Source organism: Amphibalanus amphitrite, unplaced genomic scaffold (genome assembly GCF_019059575.1).
Source record: "Amphibalanus amphitrite isolate SeventyFive unplaced genomic scaffold, NRLGWU_Aamphi_draft 000978F_arrow, whole genome shotgun sequence".
NCBI lineage: Eukaryota > Metazoa > Arthropoda > Thecostraca > Balanomorpha > Balanidae > Amphibalanus > Amphibalanus amphitrite.
The window spans coordinates 55,272-76,849 of record NW_024882472.1 but is presented as its reverse complement, the minus strand read 5'-3'; the positions used below and the strand labels follow the sequence as shown (position 1 = coordinate 76,849).

Sequence of the window (21,578 nt, the reverse complement as noted above, 5' to 3'; positions counted from 1 at the left end):
TTTTGCTCATTTTTGCTCGAACATGACCTCAGTTTGACCTCAATAACTCCTGACCTGAGGTGACCTGTGACTTGAAATTTTGTGTGACGGTGTCAAATTGATGCCCGGTAAGGTACCCAAAATTTGGCGGCGCTGCGCGCCGCCGTTTTTTCGCTATTTAAGAAAAACCACAGGGGGGGCCAAAATGGCCCCCCCCCCCCATCAGGGCGCGGGTTAATTTTGATTGACAATGATGTTGCGTTTGAAGGCATCACTGAGGGCTATTAAAAGAGTTAGATTTTATCAGCTTGCCCACAATTTCAAAGAGGCATTTTGTTTGCTTCCGCGTAGGCTCTGCTCTGCCTGGGCATCTTCTCTGGGATGCAACACGTAGGGCCTGATATATGCAGCCAAATCCATATTAAGCGTTTATTCGGTTTATTGGTCATATCAAGGTGCAGCAGCAACCTTTCCGCCTCAATAATGTTTAGCATCACACCCCATCATTTTCCCCAGCGACTTACTCAGTCGCGCACAGTGACTTACTCAGCCGCGCACTTATGAGTTCAGTTCATGCATGGCTGCACCAGCAGTTCGGCTACTTGGCTTCACGGACCAGCGGGCCAGCGCCGGCTGCTGTGCTGCCTATACCTGGCCTGTCGGCGCCGGCCGGTGCCTACAGGTCCGTCTGCCTACGGTTCTGCCGGCGCCGGCCGCCGTCTACAGGTCCGTCTCGATCACTCCGCTCCGGCTCGCCTTTTCTGCTGTGTGGTCGGCGGCGGCCCAGGCGGGCCGCACGGCCGTCCTCCTCAGCGCCTCGGCGGCGGTGAGGCAGAGGTGGTCGGCGCCCGGCCCGGCCACCAGCTGCACGGCCAGCGGCAGGCCGTCGGCCGTGCGGCCCCAGGGCACGCCGCAGCCGGGCAGCTGCAGGGCGGCCGCCAGCAGCGCCGGCACCGCGTCCAGCGGTCTCAGCAGCCGCTGGGCGGCCAGCGGCGCCGGCCCCGGGTGCGCCGGCAGCAGCAGCACGCCGTCGGCGCCCAGCAGCGCCACCAGCCGGCGGCGCAGCAGGCGAGCCTGGCGCGCGCCGCGCCGCCCGCCGCCGCTCAGCAGAGCAAGCAGCCGCGCCGGCGGCGGCAGCGTGCTACAGTCGCCCTCCCCGGACAGCCGCGAGCGCACGATCTCGAACAGGTGCGCCGTCTCTGGCAGCTCGGCGGCCGTGACGGCGGCGCCGCGGCCGCGCAGCGTGTCGGCAGCGCTGTGCAGGGCGGCGCGCGCCTCGCGCGTGGCCACAGAGGTGACGAGCAGCGCCGGCAGCTCGGCGGTGAAGACGCGCAGCCGCGCCACGGGCACCAGCTCGCGCAGCCGGCCCCGCTGGACGGGCCCGCGCGCCAGCAGCCGCAGCGTGGCCCGCAGGTCCTCGGCGTGCCGCGCCACGACGCCCACCTGCGGCTGGTGCGGCACCGGCTCGGACGCCGCCGGGGCCTTCTGCGGCGGGGGTTTGAATATGCCGTCGGTGTTATGGTTGGCGTCTGTCGTGCTCAGGTTATCGGTGGACCTCATTTTCTGTAGGATCAGCTCGTCTGCGGTCTGATCGGCTGGTGGCGGGGGCACGGCACTGGCGGCCACCGTCCGGGATGACGCCGTGTGGCTGAACAGGCCGCAGTGGGCTGCCGGCACCAGCAGCGTGGCTCCGACTCCGAGCGCCAGCGGAGTGGCCTCGGCCGCCACCAGGGCGGCGCCACCGTCACCGACCACCCGCCGCACGTCGTGGGGCAGCCGGACGTCGCCCTCTGCGGCCCACCACTCGGCGGGCGCGGCGGCGCGCGTGGTGGCCAGTAGGATGGCGCCGGCGGCACGCAGCGCGGCCACGGCCTCTGAGTCGGCCGGGGCGGCGGCGCCGCGGCGCACACGCAGGCCGCGCGCCGCCACCGTCTCCTGCACGGTGAAGGGCACGCCGAGTAGCGGCCGGTGCGTATACAGGTGCGTCACCAGCGCCCAGTCCCGCTCTCGGCCGTCGCGCCGGCTGGGCGGCAGCTCGGCACGCAGTCGCGCCAGCTCGGCGTCGGCGGCACGCGCCTCGAGCAGCGCCTGTTGGAACCGCTCCTCGGCCAGGCCGTGCAGCTGCGGCTCCACCTGGCGGAGGCGCGCGATGCACGCGGCCACCGTCAGCTGGCTGGTCAGCTGGCCGGTGCGGATACGGTGCGCCAGCCGGCCGGCGGACAGGGGGAGCGGCGCGGCCGGCGGCGGCAGGCCCGGCGGCGCCGGACGCTGCAGCTGCTCCAGCGGCGCGTTGAGCGCCAGGTCGGCCAGCTGGCGGCCCACGTACAGCAGGTAGAACACCAGCTCTCGCAGCAGCAGCGCCGCGAACGCCGCGGCGCGCAGCAGCTGCGGGCGGACCGGGGCGTCAGGGCGGGGCCGGCACCGACAGGCGGACGGCGGGTCAACGGGGGTCATCGAGGGTCACATTTTTCCTGATATTCACGTTTTTGACAAATCGTTTGATAACTCATGAACCAAGCCTCGCCCCGCTGTTGTATATCCAGGCGACCGTCACCCTGATCAATCGCTGAAAGATTCAAAGCAATCTTTCATCGGCATAGCTATTGCGAGCAGCCATACCGTAGTTTCGTGCAACTTTGGCCCTCTTTTTTGGTTAAGCCTCAATAACTTACTTATCTGTTTACGTACAATGTTAAGCAACAGGGCCTAGATAGAAGCGACCCTTGGCTTTTCGAAAATGACAAATTCGTGTGTGCTGCAACACTGCACACTTTTCAAAATGCTAGTGGACAATGTTGTATGCTAGTATATGTAGGTAGGTATGGAAACTTCGGCCCAGCAAAAGTATTTATTTAAAATTTATGGTTTCCGCCTTCTAATTTTTTGCTCACTTTTGCCGAGCGCATGACAACATTAGCTATTTACCCGTTAGCTGGTACCCGTTTCTAACCCGCGCCAGGCCGGTGCTCTGAGATTCCGCGCCGGGCCGGGGGGGGGTGGTGTCTGAACACCCCCCCCTTCTAACTCGGCTCCTGGGCCACGTAGCGACACGCGGTAAGCGGCAATCGAAAGAACGTCCAAAATAAGGACGAAAACACTTCGGTCATTTTTTGGGTCTGGTCAAAGGTCAGGTCACCAGAGGTCACCAAAGGTAAAATGTTGACTATTTCAACATTTTGGAAACTGCCAACGGCTATCTCGGGAACCGATAGAGCTACAGCGCCGCGGAAAAGCGCATTCGATACCTAGCCCTTTTACAGACCTCTCTGTGTAATGCTCTCAGATTTGACCTTAGGTCAACGGTTTAGCCTCCAGAGGGCAAAAATTCCAAAAATAGCCGTTTTTACGAAAAGTGTTTTTTCGGCAATAACTTTTGACTCAAAAGAGCCCTGACAGTACCTACTTTTGCCAGAATCGTATTTCTCTCGTCGAGACGCGTCGAATGAACTATAATTTGACCTTGCAAGGTCAACTTGAAAATTTGACCTCAGGTCAAGGTCATGACCTGACCGGAAAAGGTCATGTGGCATATCAGTCGATCTGCAACGTCGAGCCGAACACATCTAAGGCGTTTTCAGCGCTCTAGCACGCCTCTATCAGAAGTTATTAGCGAAAAACTGTTAGATTCTGTTCGTGACCTGAGATGACCTCGGGGACATAACGAGGGGTCACAGTTGCCATTTTCCGGTTCACTGTGTCAATTTTACCTACATCTCGATGTTTGAAAGTGTCTAGAATAGCGTTCGTGCAAAACAGACGCTTTTCAATTTTCTCCCATTGACTTAAGTACCTACCTATAATGGAGAGGCCACAAAATTGACCTGACCTTTGGTCACCGATATCAAAATTCCGAGATATACCTACATTTTATAGATACCTAATCTTGCTCTTATCAATCGCTGAAAGTTTCAAGGCAATCGATCAATCGGTGTGGCTATGACGAGCATCCTTATTTTTTTCTGAGGTGAGGTCACTTGGCGTGACCTGGTGACCTGACATAAGGCGACCTGGGTCTGAAATTTTCACAACATGTGCGGAAAAGATGCACGAACAGGTGTGCCAAAAACGGCTGCGCTCCACGCCGCCGTTTTTTGAGATATCTGCGAAAAACCGCAAGGGGGATGTTCAAACCTCCCCCCCCCCTTGCCCGGCGCGGGTTAAGGTCTCCGGTCAACCGGTGAGCTCTGAGGCCAGGTCATGTGACCCAAAGCACGGGTTCAGTTTTTCATAAATAACTTCGCAAAAAAAAACGGTTGCATAGCCGCGATTTAGCATCATCGTGTTTGCCTCGCTCAGGCGCGTTGAATGGTACCTATATTTTTTGTTCGGATGAGGTCAACTTGAGGTATTAACCACGGGTCAAGGACAAGGTCAGGTCAGTGCCCCAGGTCACGAAGCTTGTCGAAGGAGGTCGTGTTGCATACCTATCATTCGATTCGGCAGGTCTTTCTGAGTCCATTGGCGCCTTCCCCGACTCGCCAGTTCAATTTGGTCGGGAATTGATGACGAAAAAAACTTATGACCCAAGTGACGTCATAAATGACGTCACGCAAGGTCAATAATGCAAAAGTGAAGCATTGAACCCTGCAAGGAGTAATTGAAATTACGATTCCGACGTACTTTAGATCGTGCCTGGCGCCAAAATGGCAGTTTTCATTTTTTCCCGTTTACTTTGGTGAGGTCACGTGACCAATGACCACCTGACCTCAGGTGACATTTAGGGAAAATCCTAGATATAGGGGAGAGTGGGGAAAGATGCCCAGGGTTTTGCTATGTCATAGATTGTTCGAAAATGACGATCGGAAAGCAAAAACTTGGAGTTTCAACGGAAGCCGACATCATTTTTCTCCAAAAATATCACAGTTTCCTGCCTGAAATATGATAACTTTTTTTTTGCTATGAAGCATTTTCCTGAAGAAGTGAAAGGGGGCATCTTACCCCACAGGGTGGGAAAGACGCCCCTTGGCGTTGGGGAAGATGCCCCCCTGCACTATAAGTGACATAAATGGGCACGTGAATCGCCTGAACGAATCAGTAGTCCCTTCGAGCCTGCAGTAGACACCAAACGTCATCGTAAGGGCCCTCAAAAGTAGTCGTAAGGGGCTTCAGAGGTCATCGTTAGGGCCATCATAGTCCCGCGCGGCCAAACAAGCCTCCGTGGTGGCGTTCGGAGACCACTGTGAGGCCCTTATAGGTCTTCATGATGCTTGAGGGCCCTCGAGCCCATCGCGGGGACCTCAGATGCCAGCGCGGCCCATGGAGCCAGCGTGGGAGCCCTCAAAGGATGTCGTGAGGGGCCCTGGAGCCAATAATGGGGCCCAAAGAGACCCTCGTGAGGGCTCTCAGAGTCAGATGCCGCCCAAAAAGTCGCTGTGTGGGCCGAGAGACCGGGATGGGGAGCACCCGACCGTACTGGACTCTCAATAGTCCCAGATCGGCTTTTGTCTCTCATCACAAGTATGTAATAAATGATTTGACGGGCTGCTTGAAGGACAGCCTACGGATTTAGGGGGGCGTCCAGGGGCGTAGGCAGGGGGGGGGGCACTGGGCCATGGCCCCCCCCCCCCCCCTTGGGCGCCGAAGGCGCCCTTTGCGATTGTGATATAATCGAATCGAAAAACAATCGCGACTGGAGGGCGCCCTCCAATCGCGAATGTGTTTACAGGGAAAATACGGATGGAGGGCGCCCTCGGAGGACGCCCATTCCAAATACGCCCTCCAAATACGGTTGGAGGGCTCCATCGGGCGCCCTCCAACCACATTTGTAGGCTGTAGCTCTCTAAGCGTAACGGTGGTCGCCTATGTAAGCCGCTGTCCCGTAAATAAGCGCCCTCTCACCCGAAGGCGCCCTCCTGTAGGTCGCCACCCTGCTACATATTGCCGCCCTTCTGCTGATCGGCGTCCTCATAATTATTGGCGCTCTCCTACCTATTGCGCCCTCATGTGAAATTTTCAAGGCCGCCTTTCTCCTTTTTGGCACCCTATTGTTCAGTGCCGCCCTCCTACCTATTGGTTCCCTAGTCCTTCCTGTTGAATGTTAACCCGCGCCCCGTAGGGCTACCGGCGGACCCTACCACCCGTAGGGGGGGGGGCCGTTTCGGCCCCCCCCCCCTAAGATCTCGGAAAGTTACCGGCCGATTTTCAAAATTCAAACGGCGTTCGATAGCCCCACCCGGGAACTACCTTGTGACCAAATTTCATTGACCTAGGTCAAACCGATGACGTCACAGGTCAGGTCAAAGGTCAGATTTTCACCGTTCACAGGCAAGTCAAGAAATGTGCTGTGAAAGCGAGTAAATTGGTAATTTATTGAAAACCATCGATGGTACATTGTTCGTCAAACACATACTTTGCTATCTGAGGTCACTGATACCAGGTCAGGTCACAGCGAGGTCAGGTCACCGGGGGTCACAATATGAATGTGTCGTGTGATACATGTTTTATGGTCCATTTTACATGACAAATGCGATTATGTGGGTTAGGCAGCCTTTGGGGCCAGCCTAGGTCACGTTTTGGTGAAGGTCAGGTCAAGGTCAGGTCAAATTAGGTCAAATTTCAAAGTTGATATTTTTGCATAAAATGGGTATCGATTCGATGCAGCTCGTCACGGGGAGTCTAATGGTGGTCTTCGTTTTGCTCTACGAGTTCTAGAATTGCCAAAAATTGAGTTTGAAAATTTGACGTCATCATTTTTGAACAGTTTTTTCGCTATAACTTGGCCAAAAAACGAGGTATCGATCTGAAATTTGGTATGTGGATAGAAGACGGTAGGCACTATCACATATATTCCGGTTTTTTCGAAACTCAAAAAACTTTTTGGATTTTTTGGCGAATATATCCAAAAAAATGCTTTTTTGATTTTTGGGGGTCAAAACTCAAAAATTTCAAAAATTCGAGATAGCAGTTTTGTAGCCCTGTCAATTCTACACCTTTTATGTCTTGATCATTTTTCTGTATCTTCAAAGCTGTAGTCCTGACAGGTCTTCTCGCGAAGGTCTTTTTTCGGTCGAAAATGACAGAACATGACGTCACTCTGACGTCATTTGTGGCCAACCTATCATAGCCTCTGGAAAAAATTTTTGGTCACAATGTGTAAAATTGATGCCCGGAGGGGTCCTGAAAGTTTGGTGGCGATATCTCCAGCCGTTTAGGAGATATCGACCGAAATAGACAGGGGGGGGCCGTTTCGGCCCCCCCCCCTACGGGGCGCGGGTTAATCGGGGCCCTTCTCTTATTGGCGCCCTCGTGTTGATCGCCGCCCTCCTAACCACTGGCACCCTCCTGTTGATCACCGCCCTCCTATCCACTGGTACCTTCCTGTTGACCAGCGCCCTCCGCACAGACGCCCTCCTGTTCGTGTCATCCTCTTGAGCAAAGGCGCCCTCCTCACCATTGCCACCCCCATTTTAATCGTCACCCTTCCGCTCATTAACGACTTCCAGTTGATGACCGCCCTCCCACCTATTGGCGACCTCTTGTTGATCGCCACCCTCCTATTGGTGCTCTCCTGTTCCTCGCCACCCTCTTACCTGGTGGCGCCCTCCTGTTGATTGTTGATCGGGGCCCTCCTACCTATTGGTGCCCTCCTGTTGATCGCTGCCCTTCTATCCATTGGCGCCCTCCTGCTGCTCGCCAACTTCCTACCTATCGGTGCCCTACTATCGAAACTCGGGATGTTGATCGGGGCTCTCCTACCTATTAGCGCCCTCCTGTGGATCGCAGCCCTTCTACCTATTGGCAACATCCGTTGATCGCTGCCCTCTTATCATTTATTTACTCCTTTGGCATGTTTTTCAACTTAGTCGTTCTATTGCACATAGTTGATGTCTTGCCTGTGAAAACTGCCACAAATGAACGTGCATTCAGCACAATGAATGAAGTACCTATACCTACCAAAACTATCTACGCTCTACGATGCATAAAACACGTCTTTGGTCTTAACGGATTGATCCTACTTTACGTGCATCATGGCATCTATATGGATTACGATTAAGTATTGTCAACAGGTTCGGCCGCAACAGCAGGCATCTGAAGTTTCGGTGATTGAAACTGGTTATGTGGGTACACTGTATGCATCTGTGAGAAAGCTATGAAGGCTGGGGTCTGAGGTAATTTGGATGATGTTTACGCATCTCGCGCTCCGGTATCAATCCGATACGGTGATCTGGTGCGTAGATATGCCACCGCCAATAAACTTTTATACATCGACACCCATGAGCCAAGCTTTCTATACAGTTTGTGTGGCAGCGGCCCGACCAAACCTTTGGTATTTTTTACACCTTCAAATTTGGTAAAAGAGCGAGAGGAGCTTTGAACGGTGATCGTATAAAAGGCGTGCCTAAAAAGCGGAGGAAAAGGTTGTTTTCAAAAATTTTGCGCGCCTTCGGCGCAGCATTTCAAGAACACTTGACCTTTTGTGACCTGGAGTATAAAGAATACACACGATGCAAAATCAATGCAGCACGACCTATACGAGGTTACGCAAAAAAAAAACTGGTGGCATGGTAAAAAACGCCTCCCAACCCCCCCCCCCCACCCCCCACCCCGCTGAGCGATTTCTTATCTCGCGACCGTATGGCGCCCTCCTTGGGTGAGGTGGCGCCCTCCAAACCCTTGGCCCCCCCCCCTTCGCGATTTTCTAAATACGCCGCTGGGGGCGTCTTTCCCCATCAGGACAGGGGGCATCTTACCCCAAGGTACCGAAGTAACATTATATCAGCAGCATTTGTTAGCCATAAAACAACACCCTGAAACAAACTGTTTGGGACACAGTACACGCATGTTAATGTATCACGACTATAGCAAGGGACGCAAAAATTATCTACCTTCTTTGATATTTACAATGTTTTGACACCAAAATATTTTTTGAAAGCAGCAAATAAAAAACATGCAATCACCAGCCAGTCGCTGCCCAACGGAGCTTCGCAAATTTTTGAGCAGTTAACAATTCAGGCTTCCGCTTTACGCTAAGAACATTAATTTCCAGGCTCGATTCTTTGTTTCGCCGCTAGAGGGGGTGGGGCGTCTTTCCCACCCTGGGCATCTTACCCCACACTCCCCTACAAGTTGTGAGAACTCAGGAAGATACTACATCCTGTAAGTTTCATCTCCCTGTGAAAGTTCCCTGGCTTTGAGGGCGTTGCGAAGTTACGACATCTGAGCACCGTGCAGAGGTTTATTACGGAGCGAGCGAAGCGAGCGTAGTCTTTCCTTAGATTAACCCGCGCCCCGCTGGGGGGGGGGCAGAATCTGCCCCCTCCCGTTTTTCGCAAATAACTTCTAAACGCGTTACGCCAGCGACGTCAAACTTTCAGTACCTTATCATACATCAATTTGACACGTTCCCTAAAAATTTGAGCGAAATCCGTCGGAAAATTTTTCAGAAATTGACGTTTTAGTGACGTCATGTTCGCCATTTTCGCCTCAAAAACGGCAAAATTTCAAACGCCGTTAACATCTTCATTTTTAAAGGAATCAAGACGTAACAAAAAAGGTTATACGTGATTCTACTTTGTCTATCAAATGGCTATCTCGGTTTTTTGAAAATTTTGGGTTTTGGCCAAAATTTTACCAAAAAACTGACTTTTTTGGGAAACATTTACAAAATCCAAAGTTTTGAGTTTATCGAAAAAACCGGAATAAATGTCAAAGAAGTGGTCTATGTGCACCTACATACCAATTTTTAGAAGAATCGGTTCAAAAGTGTGGGAGTTATTCAAAATTTTATGACGTCACGACACAAAATTTTTGAAAAATGATTTTTTGGAAGTTCTAGACCTCGTACGGAAACAAAAATAGCACCATTCGATTCGCCGTGAAAAACTGCATCGGATAGACACCTTTTTAGGCCTTAAAGGAAACAGTTCACTTTCCTGAAATTAGTATTTTGCTATTGATTTATTGTAATCTTGCAATGGCACTTTTGAGCATTATGAATGTAATTATTAGGTATGCTATTAATAACCTTATGCTCATATTAGTAATTATATTCAAAAAGAAAAGTACAAATTAATATATTTCGACTTGCGCCTTCATCAGAATATGAGATCAATTTGTCGACACACGAAATAAAACTAAGACGATTCACTGAGTACAAACGTGCATAAATAAACGGTGGCCTTCAATTCAAGATTAGGGTTACACATTTAGTAGGTCGAAATTCTATCATCATCATAGGTGTACATAAATAAACACAACATGACAGTCAATAAAACTGAACACGTATAATACATATTTAACACTTTGTAATACATATTTATAGAATGATATATAGTACATACAAGTGAATATGATACATAACAGTGAATATGATACATAAAGAATGTCATATAATATACATACATGAGACAATACATCATACATATAATGCATAAATACAATACCAGGTATGTTAAGTACAATACGAAATACATATATGGTACATAGAACAGGATACATATTTACATCGTATACCAAAGTATTTAAGTATGGTTCGTCGCAGAAGAGCCATGTGTATATGCTGGTGGTCTGAGGAGGGGCCAGGATGACGTGTGTGTGTTTAGAGAGGGTTTTTGGTTCCGAATTTCAATAGATTCTGATATCTTAAGGTCCGCTACGTCTTTGCACACTCGCTCGATGGAAATTTTGAATGACCGTGCAGTTATGTTGCTGGATGGGTGCTGCTGTGCCACATGGTCGCCGAGAGGTGTGTTGCGAGTTTTGTTTTTGGCGTTTCTGATGTGTTCGTTAAAACGATCCCGGACACGTCGCTTGGACTCACCTACGTAAACTGCTGGATTGTCGGTGCACATGTTACACTCAATTTTGTATACAGCGTTCTTTGTGTGACAACGACCCTCAAGTCCCGCTTCGCAGGTGGAACAGCGCCTTTGACCAGCCGGGCAGGGAGGGCTCTGTAGAGCTGATTTGGTTAAGTACTGGGTCAGTGTCTTTCCACTGACCCAAGCAACACGGGCCTGTAAGCCTGAGGACTTGAACACCCCCTCTACCCGGCGGGCCAAAGTGTCATCAATGTAAGGCAGTGATACGTATGTAGTGTCATGCTTGTTTTTGATGTCTCTGTTCGCTTTCCTAGCTGATGTCCTAGTGTTGTGGCCTGTGGTGTCGCTAATGACTCTGTGTCTGGTTCTCTGTATGAGTCGATGTGGGTATCCATTGTGCTTGAACAAAGTTTCGATTATGTGCATGCCGCGGTTCTGTGCTTCTCTGTTTGACCCTAACCGTTTGGCTCTGAGGAGTTGCGAGTAGAGCACCGAGCGCTTGCACTGAATGGGATGTGCTGAGTTGAAGTGGATGATTATGGGTGCTGCCATGGGCTTAATATAAAGCTCTGTGCTGTACGTGCCATCGTTCTGGACAGTGATGAGTGTGTCTAGGAATGGTATTTGTTGAGTAGGAGTCTGGTCTGATCTCTCGATGGTAAACTTTAGCGCTGGGTGAAAGTTGTTGAGAAAATGAAAGTACTCATCAAGTTTTTCTGGTCCGTGTGTCCAGACCCCCAGCACATCATCGATATAGCGCATGTATATTACAGGCTGGTACTGCGCGGCGGGTGCGGTCAAAAGCAGTGACTCAATGGCGTCCATGAATACAATAGCCAGGGGTGGGGCTACCCTTGATCCCATCGCCACACCCACGGTCTGTTTAAAGTACTTCTCCCCGAATCGAACATAGTTGTTGTTTAGGCAATGGGATAGAAGTGTCTCTATATCTTGAAGACTAAGTCCAAATGTATTTATCTGATCTTTGTGTCTTTCAATGAGTTTGATGGTGGCCTGAATGGCTTCATCAGTGGGGATATTCCCATACAGATTTGCCACATCCACGGAAAATACTATTGCTCCTGCTGGGAGTTTGTTAGGGAATTGTGTTTTTAGTCGCTTTAGGTAGTCCTGTGTATCCGTGAGGTGCGCAGGAACAAACATTAACAGCTGAGTGATAATCCTTTCGAGTAGCCATGTCAGCTTGTCAAGTGGGTCCCCACAGGCAGAAACTATGGGCCGGAGCGGCGCATCTGGCTTATGCGTCTTAGGGAGACCGTATAGCTTAGCAGTACGAGTTCCGAGCACATGGGCTTCTCCCCGAATCGAACATAGTTGTTGTTTAGGCAATGGGATAGAAGTGTCTCTATATCTTGAAGACTAAGTCCAAATGTATTTATCTGATCTTTGTGTCTTTCAATGAGTTTGATGGTGGCCTGAATGGCTTCATCAGTGGGGATATTCCCATACAGATTTGCCACATCCACGGAAAATACTATTGCTCCTGCTGGGAGTTTGTTAGGGAATTGTGTTTTTAGTCGCTTTAGGTAGTCCTGTGTATCCGTGAGGTGCGCAGGAACAAACATTAACAGCTGAGTGATAATCCTTTCGAGTAGCCATGTCAGCTTGTCAAGTGGGTCCCCACAGGCAGAAACTATGGGCCGGAGTGGGTATGTGGGTATCCATTGTGCTTGAAACTTTGTTCAAGCACAATGGATACCCACATTGACTCATACAGAGAACCAGACACAGAGTCATTAGCGACACCACAGGCCACAACACTAGGACATCAGCTAGGAAAGCGAACAGAGACATCAAAAACAAGCATGACACTACATACGTATCACTGCCTTACATTGATGACACTTTGGCCCGCCGGGTAGAGGGGGTGTTCAAGTCCTCAGGCTTACAGGCCCGTGTTGCTTGGGTCAGTGGAAAGACACTGACCCAGTACTTAACCAAATCAGCTCTACAGAGCCCTCCCTGCCCGGCTGGTCAAAGGCGCTGTTCCACCTGCGAAGCGGGACTTGAGGGTCGTTGTCACACAAAGAACGCTGTATACAAAATTGAGTGTAACATGTGCACCGACAATCCAGCAGTTTACGTAGGTGAGTCCAAGCGACGTGTCCGGGATCGTTTTAACGAACACATCAGAAACGCCAAAAACAAAACTCGCAACACACCTCTCGGCGACCATGTGGCACAGCAGCACCCATCCAGCAACATAACTGCACGGTCATTCAAAATTTCCATCGAGCGAGTGTGCAAAGACGTAGCGGACCTTAAGATATCAGAATCTATTGAAATTCGGAACCAAAAACCCTCTCTAAACACACACACGTCATCCTGGCCCCTCCTCAGACCACCAGCATATACACATGGCTCTTCTGCGACGAACCATACTTAAATACTTTGGTATACGATGTAAATATGTATCCTGTTCTATGTACCATATATGTATTTCGTATTGTACTTAACATACCTGGTATTGTATTTATGCATTATATGTATGATGTATTGTCTCATGTACCTATGTATATTATATGACATTCTTTATGTATCATATTCACTGTTATGTATCATATTCACTTGTATGTACTATATATCATTCTATAAATATGTATTACAAAGTGTTAAATATGTATTATACGTGTTCAGTTTTATTGACTGTCATGTTGTGTTTATTTATGTGCACCTATGATGATGATAGAATTTCGACCTACTAAATGTGTAACCCTAATCTTGAATTGAAGGCCACCGTTTATTTATGCACGTTTGTACTCAGTGAATCGTCTTAGTTTTATTTCGTGTGTCGACAAATTGATCTCACGTTAGGCGGCACGGGCGGACATCGATAGCAGCGCCTCTATCGGTCACTAGGGAAAGCTGGGCTGTAGGCGACGAAATACCGGCTGAGTTGTCACAAGTTAAATAGGTTTATAGACATCCGTCTTGTGAAAAAGTTGAACTTTTGCCTTCAATATTTCTACAGGCAATTTTAGAAGTGCCTTCGCATAGATAACAAAACCGTTTAATTTATTTTATTCACTTCAAGCCTTCCCTATTGTTCTTGATGATGCGGGAACTATTTCTAATTAGTGTTTCTAGCTTAGTAAAAGAACATATTGTGCAAACGATGAAAAAAGCATAAATGGAAGAATTTAAATGCAATTTTCTGTAACAATTAATGGTAAATTCTCTACACATCAAGGAAAAGGTGCATGCTAACTGATAATTTAAAGTTCTTGGGGCCAGTTGGTTTTTTCTTTTCTTACGTCGCCCCAATGGCCGCGAATACACTTGTGATAACGCCTATCGATATTCTGATGAAGGCGCAAGTCGAAATATATTAATTTGTACTTTTCTTTTTGAATATAATTACTAATATGAGCATAAGGTTATTAATAGCATACCTAATAATTACTATTGATTTATGATTGTTTATGCTCAAAATGATCGTGGAATAAAATAAAACTTTTTGTAAAAACAATTATTTTCTATATTTTAATATAGGACGAACTATATTCTATGTAAAATAATGTTTGACGCGGAAGCTTATTGCGCGTTGACCAATCATATCGCGTAGTTCAAACCTACGCATACTGCATTGGCTGTAAGCAGCATGCTGATTGGCTGACGATGACGTGGCTGCATTCCTGTGCAAGGCACGCATTCCTCTGCAAGGCACTCTATTCGGAACGAGAAATGGAATATCTTCGTCTAGGGTGATCGTTGAGCCGTAAAAGCTCCTGATTTGTGCTAGTCTCAGCCCAAGCTACGAAACTGCTATTCCAGTTTAAAACCCCATGTTAAAAGTGAACTATTTCCTTTAACAACCAACTTCAAAATTTGACCTCACTTGACCTGACCTTGACCTGACCTCGACCTGAAATTCATCCAGAGGTGGTCCATATCACTCATTGAGTGTGCTTATTGAATTCCATGAGTAAAATGACCCATAAAACATGTGTCGCACATGCCCTTTTCTATATTTTGTTTTTGGTGACCTGACCTGACCTGACCTGACCTTGACCTTGACCTTTGAATGACATTGTGTGCAACGAATATTGTCTTGGTAGTCTAAGAACACGTTTTGGGCAATCAGTCTCAGTCCATTCTTCGGCAACTACGGTGCAAGGCCGATACTGCAGAAACTTGCATTTTGTACCCTTGACCTGACCTTGACCTGACCTCTGACCTACTTAAGCAAAAAAATTTGGGCTCTTAAGATCCGCCTTGTTGAGAGCTTTTGATTGCCGTTTTCCCCGTCTTTCTACGACCATCGGTTCGGAAGTAAGACAGGGGGGGCAGAATCTGCCCCCCCCCCCCCAGCAGGGCGCGTATGGCTGAATAGCCCAGCGGGGCGCGGGTTAACGGAAATTTCTGAGTATGAGCGGCCGGCCGGCCGTGGTCACGCTTTTGCTAGGCTTATATCTCAGCAACCACTTGACCGATTTACACGCGGTAATTTTTGTAGGGTAGCTTCATTCCTTCTAACAAGTATTGGACTATTCCTGATGCATGTGGGTGACCCCTTATGCACGTGCCACGTGCAAAACGAAGAGGTGTCCGTTTTGTAATTGTTGCAATATCTCGGTAACTACTTGGCCGATTGCGCTGAAAGTTGGCATGTAGGTTGGCACCCACTAGGCACTACATATCCATGTGCTAGAGTTGGGGCGCTGCTGCACGTGCGCACGTGCAGGGGTCGTTTCCAGATCTCGAGAACGGCTCGACCAATTACCCTCAAATTTGGTACACAGTTAGGGACCGGTTAGTAGGGTGCCGTGCACAAGTCAGTTGGGACCCATTTTGCACGTGCGCACGTGCAGGGTGCCGCTTCCAGATCTCGAGAACGGCTGGGCCGATTGTGCCCAAATTTGGCACATCGCTAGAGACCGGTTAGTAGGATGTCATGCACAAGTCAGTTGGAGGTACCCCCTCGCAATTTCGCACGCGCAAGGCCCACCCTCTCGCTCGCTCCGTTAGTCGCCCCAAAAGGCGTTATACTGAGGCCAGTTTTACCAACAGAAAAATAGCAGCCCGGCGCAATTTGTCTGTCAAAAACCCGCCGACGAGTTTCACCAACCAGGCGAAAAAATATCCGCCGGCGTGAACAAATATCAGCCAGAAAAATAGCCAACGAGTTTCACCAACGGCAAATGCGACATTAATGGAGTGTTTATCTGCGCCATTATATGTAGAAAAACAGCCCCAAAAAATAGACAGGCGACCCCGTCTATTTTTTTGATGTCGTGTGGGAATAATTGGCCTCAATTATTCCCACACGAGGGCATCGCCGCCGAGGGCATCGAACAGGTGTTCCTGGTGCAGGTGACGGTGCTGCCCGAGTTGCTGGCGGCCGCAGAGTCGCCGCTGCCACCGGCCGACCTCTGCGTCTCGGCGCCGGCCGGCCGCGGTAAGACGCTGCCGTTCGTGCTGCCGCTGGTGCAGGCGCGGCGCCGCGGTGCGCCGGCCGCCGGGTGCGCGCGCTAGCTGTGCTACCCACACAGGCGCTGCCCGCTCAGGTGCCCGCCGTGTTCCGCCAGTACGACGCCGACACGCCGCTCTGCGTCCGGCTGCTGGGTGGAGACGAAGTGGCACGAGGGGGGGGGGGGCACCAACTGGTGGCGGTGGGGCCGCGCGGCCCGGTCTCCCTGGCTGATCGTGGTGAGCACTCCTGGCTGGCTGATGGATCACATACCCAGCGCCGAGGGCTTCTCGCTAGCGCACCTGCGCTACCTGGTGATCGACGAAGCCGACCGGGTGATCGAGATGGCCGAGACGGGCTGGCTGAAAGCGGTGGAGCGGGTGGCGGCAGCCACGGCCCGCCGCCCTGCATCGCCGGCCGGCTGACGGCCGCCGCCGTCTGCGCGCCTCACCTGCCGCTGCAGAAGCTGCCGTTCTTGGCTACCCTGTCACAGAACCCGGAGGCCGGAGAAGCTGGAGCGAATGTCGCTGTTCCAGCCGCGACTGCTGGTGGCCGGCACGGCCGGCCGCCATCGCACTGCCCGGTCAGTTCGTCGGCAGGTTCACCACGCCGGCCGAGCTGAGCGAGTCGTTCAACGTGGTGGCGCCGCAGCCGCTGAAGCCGCTGCTGATGCACAAGTTGCTCCGACAGCCCGACTGGCGGCGCTCGCTCGTGTTGGTCAACTAGAACGAGGCAGCGCACCAGCTGGAGCTACCGCTGTCGGTGCTGGGCGCGCGCGAGGCCGAGTTCCCTGGGGCAGTGCCGGCGGGCCAGCGCGGCGGCGGCGCGCGCCAGCTGAGATGCTGGTGTGCTCGAGGCTATGGCGCGCGGTATTGACGTGGACGCCGTGGACGCGGTCGTGTCGTACGACATCCCGGCGCTGTTGAAGGCACACTGCGTGCGTCGGACGGCGCGCGTTAGCCGGGCCGGCCAGGCGGTCACGCTAATGTTTGAGCGGCAGCCCAGCCATTTCTAGCGGCTGATGGCGCAGGCGGGCAAGGTGGTCGGCCGGGTGCGGGAGACGCCGGTGCCGCTGTACGAGCTGCGCCAGTACGAGGCGACCTACGTCAGTGGATTTCCACGCTAGCTTCTAGTTGATCGCTTTTTTCACCTTTTTTACGCTCATCGCTCATGATTTATTTACATTTTAGAAATATTACAATGAATAGGTGTTTACCTTGTCATCAGCCCAGAAAAGTTAAAGTAGGTAAGGCGTTTTTAGTTGCATAATGTATATTTGTTCATGAACACGGATTTAACGTGTCCTTACTCTCAAATACTTCGATATTAGACCCGAGTTTTGCAAACCAGTCGAAAGGCTTAGAACGATCATTTGGTTGGGGCGTAGCCAGACGGCTCGACTGGGCGTGGAAGCCGGCGAAAAGGTGGTCACCACGCGATCATCATGTAAAGCGGTCTCCGTCGGACGATTGTGTCCGTGCGCAACGAATGATCTCGGCACACGTGGACGAGTTCGGCAGGACTCTCCACTGAGCGGTACTGGGCGCAGTCGAACGACGGTCGACGAAGCTAGCGCAGGTATTGTTACGAGCCGGACCAGTGTAGCGGGGCCGGAGCTTATATTGTTTGCTGTGTGGCGTTCCTTCGTCTTGACTGGGCCCGGCAAACAGGGCCTGCATATCGGCTGAAACCACCTAGCCGGGCTGCATGACTTCCACCTCGCCGAAGTGGGGCGAATGACCGCCCTCAGCCCTGCAATGACCGCGGTGCAGTTAATCTGGGTAGGTATCTTCCTGAGGTATGACACTCGCCTTGGCACAAGGCTTTACCCATATAGGCTTTGGCGAATCCTTAGCCCTCTTGGTCCTAGAAGTAGGTGTAATGCAGTGCGCGCGAAGCCGCCTCGCAGCACCGCAGTTCACTCGCTCGGCAGCGGAACTGTCCGTCCAGCTTCAGGTGGCGCCTCTGGGAACAATGTTTGCCGCTTCTTCCCCACTCTTTTGACATCTAGGAAAGAGGTGCGGCTCCCGCGTCGGGAGCGGGTCCCATCTATTATAGTCCCCACCTCATAAAAGGTGGGAGTGGGGGTCCATACATTGCGTGCACGTTCGACACGATTATTTTCTACAAGGTGCAACTAAAAGCAGACAAAAAGGTTAATTGCAAGTTGAAGGTATTGTAAAAATGAAAAATAATAGGCTGACAGGAAAAAAAGATCCACTAAAACGCACGCTTCCTATCGTGACCGTCATAAATGACGTAGGTTTACAATTTGGTGGTCTTGTATTGGCAAGTTTATTATAGTCTATTTTGTGGTGACAACTCTTGAAAATATATGTTATGTTTTCCAATAATAATATTTCTCAATCTTTGTTGTATTTGCTTTAAAAAAACACGCTTAACTTTATTTGAAGCATGTTTTAAATAATTTATCAATCTCCTTGACCATTATCGATATTAAAATATCAGCTGACTGCCGGCGACAAATATTTCCGGCCGATGTTGGCTGGGATTTTTTTGTTGGTGAAACTCGTGGCTGTGTGGCGGCTATTTTTTCGGCTGGATATTTTATTTCGGCGGCCGGCTGGTGTTTTTTGGTAAAACTGGCCTCTGGTCTATGAAGTTATACTTACTGAGTGCCCAAACCGGTAAATGCAAGCCAGGGACCCCAGTTTGGCTATCTCAACTCAAAACTAATGTTTAGTTGGGGTGGTCACTCTAATCAATCTTACACCTAAACGGAAACAATATCCGAAATGACCTCGTTTGCCATTTTTTAAAGTTTTACAACAATTTACCGTAGTTTTTAAGCAGATTTCGAGTTCAACATTTATCAGCACCTGGGAAGCGGCTATTATTTTTATGACCTCATGCCGCTTTTGACCTCATGCCGCACGGCTTCTGCAGCAGCTGCCACTTGCCAGTGGCAGTGGCGGCGGAACATCTTCAATTAAGGGGGCACTGCCGACTTTTGGTCCCATTGTTTTCATGCAACGCCCATAGGGCTAATGTTAAAAATCAAAGGGGAGCACGGTGCCCCGGTGCCCTCCCCGTTGCGCCGCCTATGGCCAGTAGTGGTCAACACAAAATAGGCGGCAGGATGTCTGATGGTTGACCGGACCTGACGTAACCCGATCTCCAATGCAGAAAGGTGTGACCTATTTCAGGTCTCGATTTTCCTGAGATTTGGGTCATTAACCTGACCTGCTGTAGCTCAATTAGTGACCAAACAGTTGAAGGGGGCGTGATTGACCCTCCCCACTAACACCAACACCTAACGCAAGCCGCCGCACAAACACTTATACAGATCAGGGTCAAATAGCATCGTCTCAAGGAAGGAATGATTGCTCGCTCTGGCAACACCATTTTAACGAATGATTGGAACCAGTCAGTAATTAATGAGGGGTACCTATTTTGGGCATTTATTGTTCTTGTTTTTTTTTTGTTATGGCTGGCACGGATGGGGTTCAGTAGCGGCGGAACATCTTCAATTAAGGGGGGGGGGATGGGCACTGTCGACTTTTGGTCCCATTCTTTCCATGCAAAGCCCATAGGGCTAATGTTAAAATGTCAAAATCAAGGGGGCACGGTGCCCTCTTCCCCCCCCCCGTTCCACCGCCTATGATAAGCTTATAGAATTATCACCCGTCAGGGCCTGCTTTGCGCTCTTACCATGCTGTCTCCGGGCCGGAAGTGCAGGCCCGTCCGGTCGAAGGTGATGGCCGGTGGCTTGTGCGGCTCTGTAGACATCGCGCTGGGCTCGGCTCCGAAACCGACGGCCATCTCCGCGGAGAGGTGGCTGCCGGCTGGCTCCTCTGCTGGACGGACCTCCTCTGGGGACCGACTCCTCCGAGCGACTCCCCCGGCGGACCGGCCGCAGCCGAGGGTCCTCTGGTCTTCGCCGCCCACCAGAGCAGCAAAAAAGACCTTCTTCCGTCCGCCCGCGACCGTGTCATCATCGTTATGTAATCGTTCGGTGACCACCGCGCCGGCTGCTGACGGGGCGCGCCGGGAGACCTGTCACATCTCGGAGCGCTCCGCTGGTCTGCCTCAGCGCTCCGTGTAACAGAAGGCCGGCCGTGAGCGCCACAAATACCGACTGGAGCCGCCCTGGTCAGCGCATTCGAACGGCCATTGTATATCTATGTGTGGCTATTTTCGGAATTACGCTTATGTAATGTGTGGGTGTGCTGGCAAAGGTTCGATAGCCGAATCCGTGCCCTCTCATTTATTCTTCTTTTTACACAATGATTGTGTAATATCGTTCAAACGATCGATTCTTAATGTTTAGTATGCCAAATCTCTAACAGCATTCGAGCTCTTCGTTCTTTTTTTCGGAATCATGTAGGTATGGCTGGTTGCAATCCTGTGTATGATAACCGTATAACAGTAATCATACGTGTTAGTGAAATTTTGGCTCGCAGCACGAACTGTGAGAATCGGTAAAGACCAAAGAATAAAGATCTTACAAACAAGGACGTTGGGATTGTACTCAGGTGATGTCCAACGAACAAATCCCGATCTGGCTGAGACTGGATCCTGCGAGATATGTGTGAGACGCATACCGAACGTATTTTGCAAGCATGCAGCAGTCCAGTTCACATATTTTCACTTGCTGTCAGTTTTCCTCTCTGTATACTTTATATCAACGTCCGTATCTTACGACGGTTAAAATCCTGTTCTACTTTCAAACAAAGGTCTCTTTCTAACGCTCCCTTGCACCTTCACTTTCATTCTTAAGAATGTTCTTATATTGTTGCTTCGACATCATGTGTTATTGCATAGGTACGGTTTTTTCCGATATTTTATTGACGACCATATCCGGAGGTGGTATAAGCGATGCTGCGCCATCAGTTTATGAGATCAAAGCAGACAAGGGACTCTTATGAGGAGTACTGACGAACAGCTAAAAAGTAAAATTTACATTGTTACGTGCACTTTAAACCTATTCTTCTAATTCCTATGGAATAATTGCGCATGCTCCGGTCACATCAGGTCACTGACCTCTGATACATGCAGAACTCCGGGCGGCCCAAGGACGCCGGACTGCCCGTTCACCAAAATTAGTCCCTGACTAATATGCTTAGAAACTAGAAAGTAATGGAAAACAAAATCTTTCAAAAATCAGTAATGGGTAACATCTCCCTCCGCTGTGCGCCATTTGCGTGTTCTGGATTCGTTCCCATGACTGGTCTGAGCTTGGGCTGGTCACGCGACCTTCTGAGTAACCGGTTATACCTATAGGTATGTCAGGTCTGACACAGATGTGACGCTCACTTACTTTCCACCAAGGTTGATGCGATTTTGATCTCTAGGAATGTTGCACTCTACAGCCCTTGTCTTATTGTGAGTTAGGTAGGGTGAATAGGTCAAAAACGCCCCCATTAACCCTCGCCCGCACATGCCAT

General features: G+C 50.6%; 1 protein-coding gene across 1 annotated transcript; it reads right to left on the bottom strand.

Annotated features, from left to right (window-relative positions):
- Positions 1-456: 456 nt before the first annotated feature.
- Positions 457-19,973, bottom strand: LOC122368812 (fatty-acid amide hydrolase 2-B-like). The gene is made up of 3 exons (XM_043343067.1): positions 19,843-19,973; positions 1,093-2,364; positions 457-1,023 (listed from the first exon to the last, which is right to left on the bottom strand). The coding sequence occupies exons 1-3, from the start codon at positions 19,951-19,953 to the stop codon at positions 700-702; spliced, it is 1,707 nt and encodes a 568-aa protein (XP_043199002.1). The 5' UTR covers positions 19,954-19,973; the 3' UTR covers positions 457-699.
- Between the last annotated feature and the right edge of the window lie 1,605 nt (positions 19,974-21,578).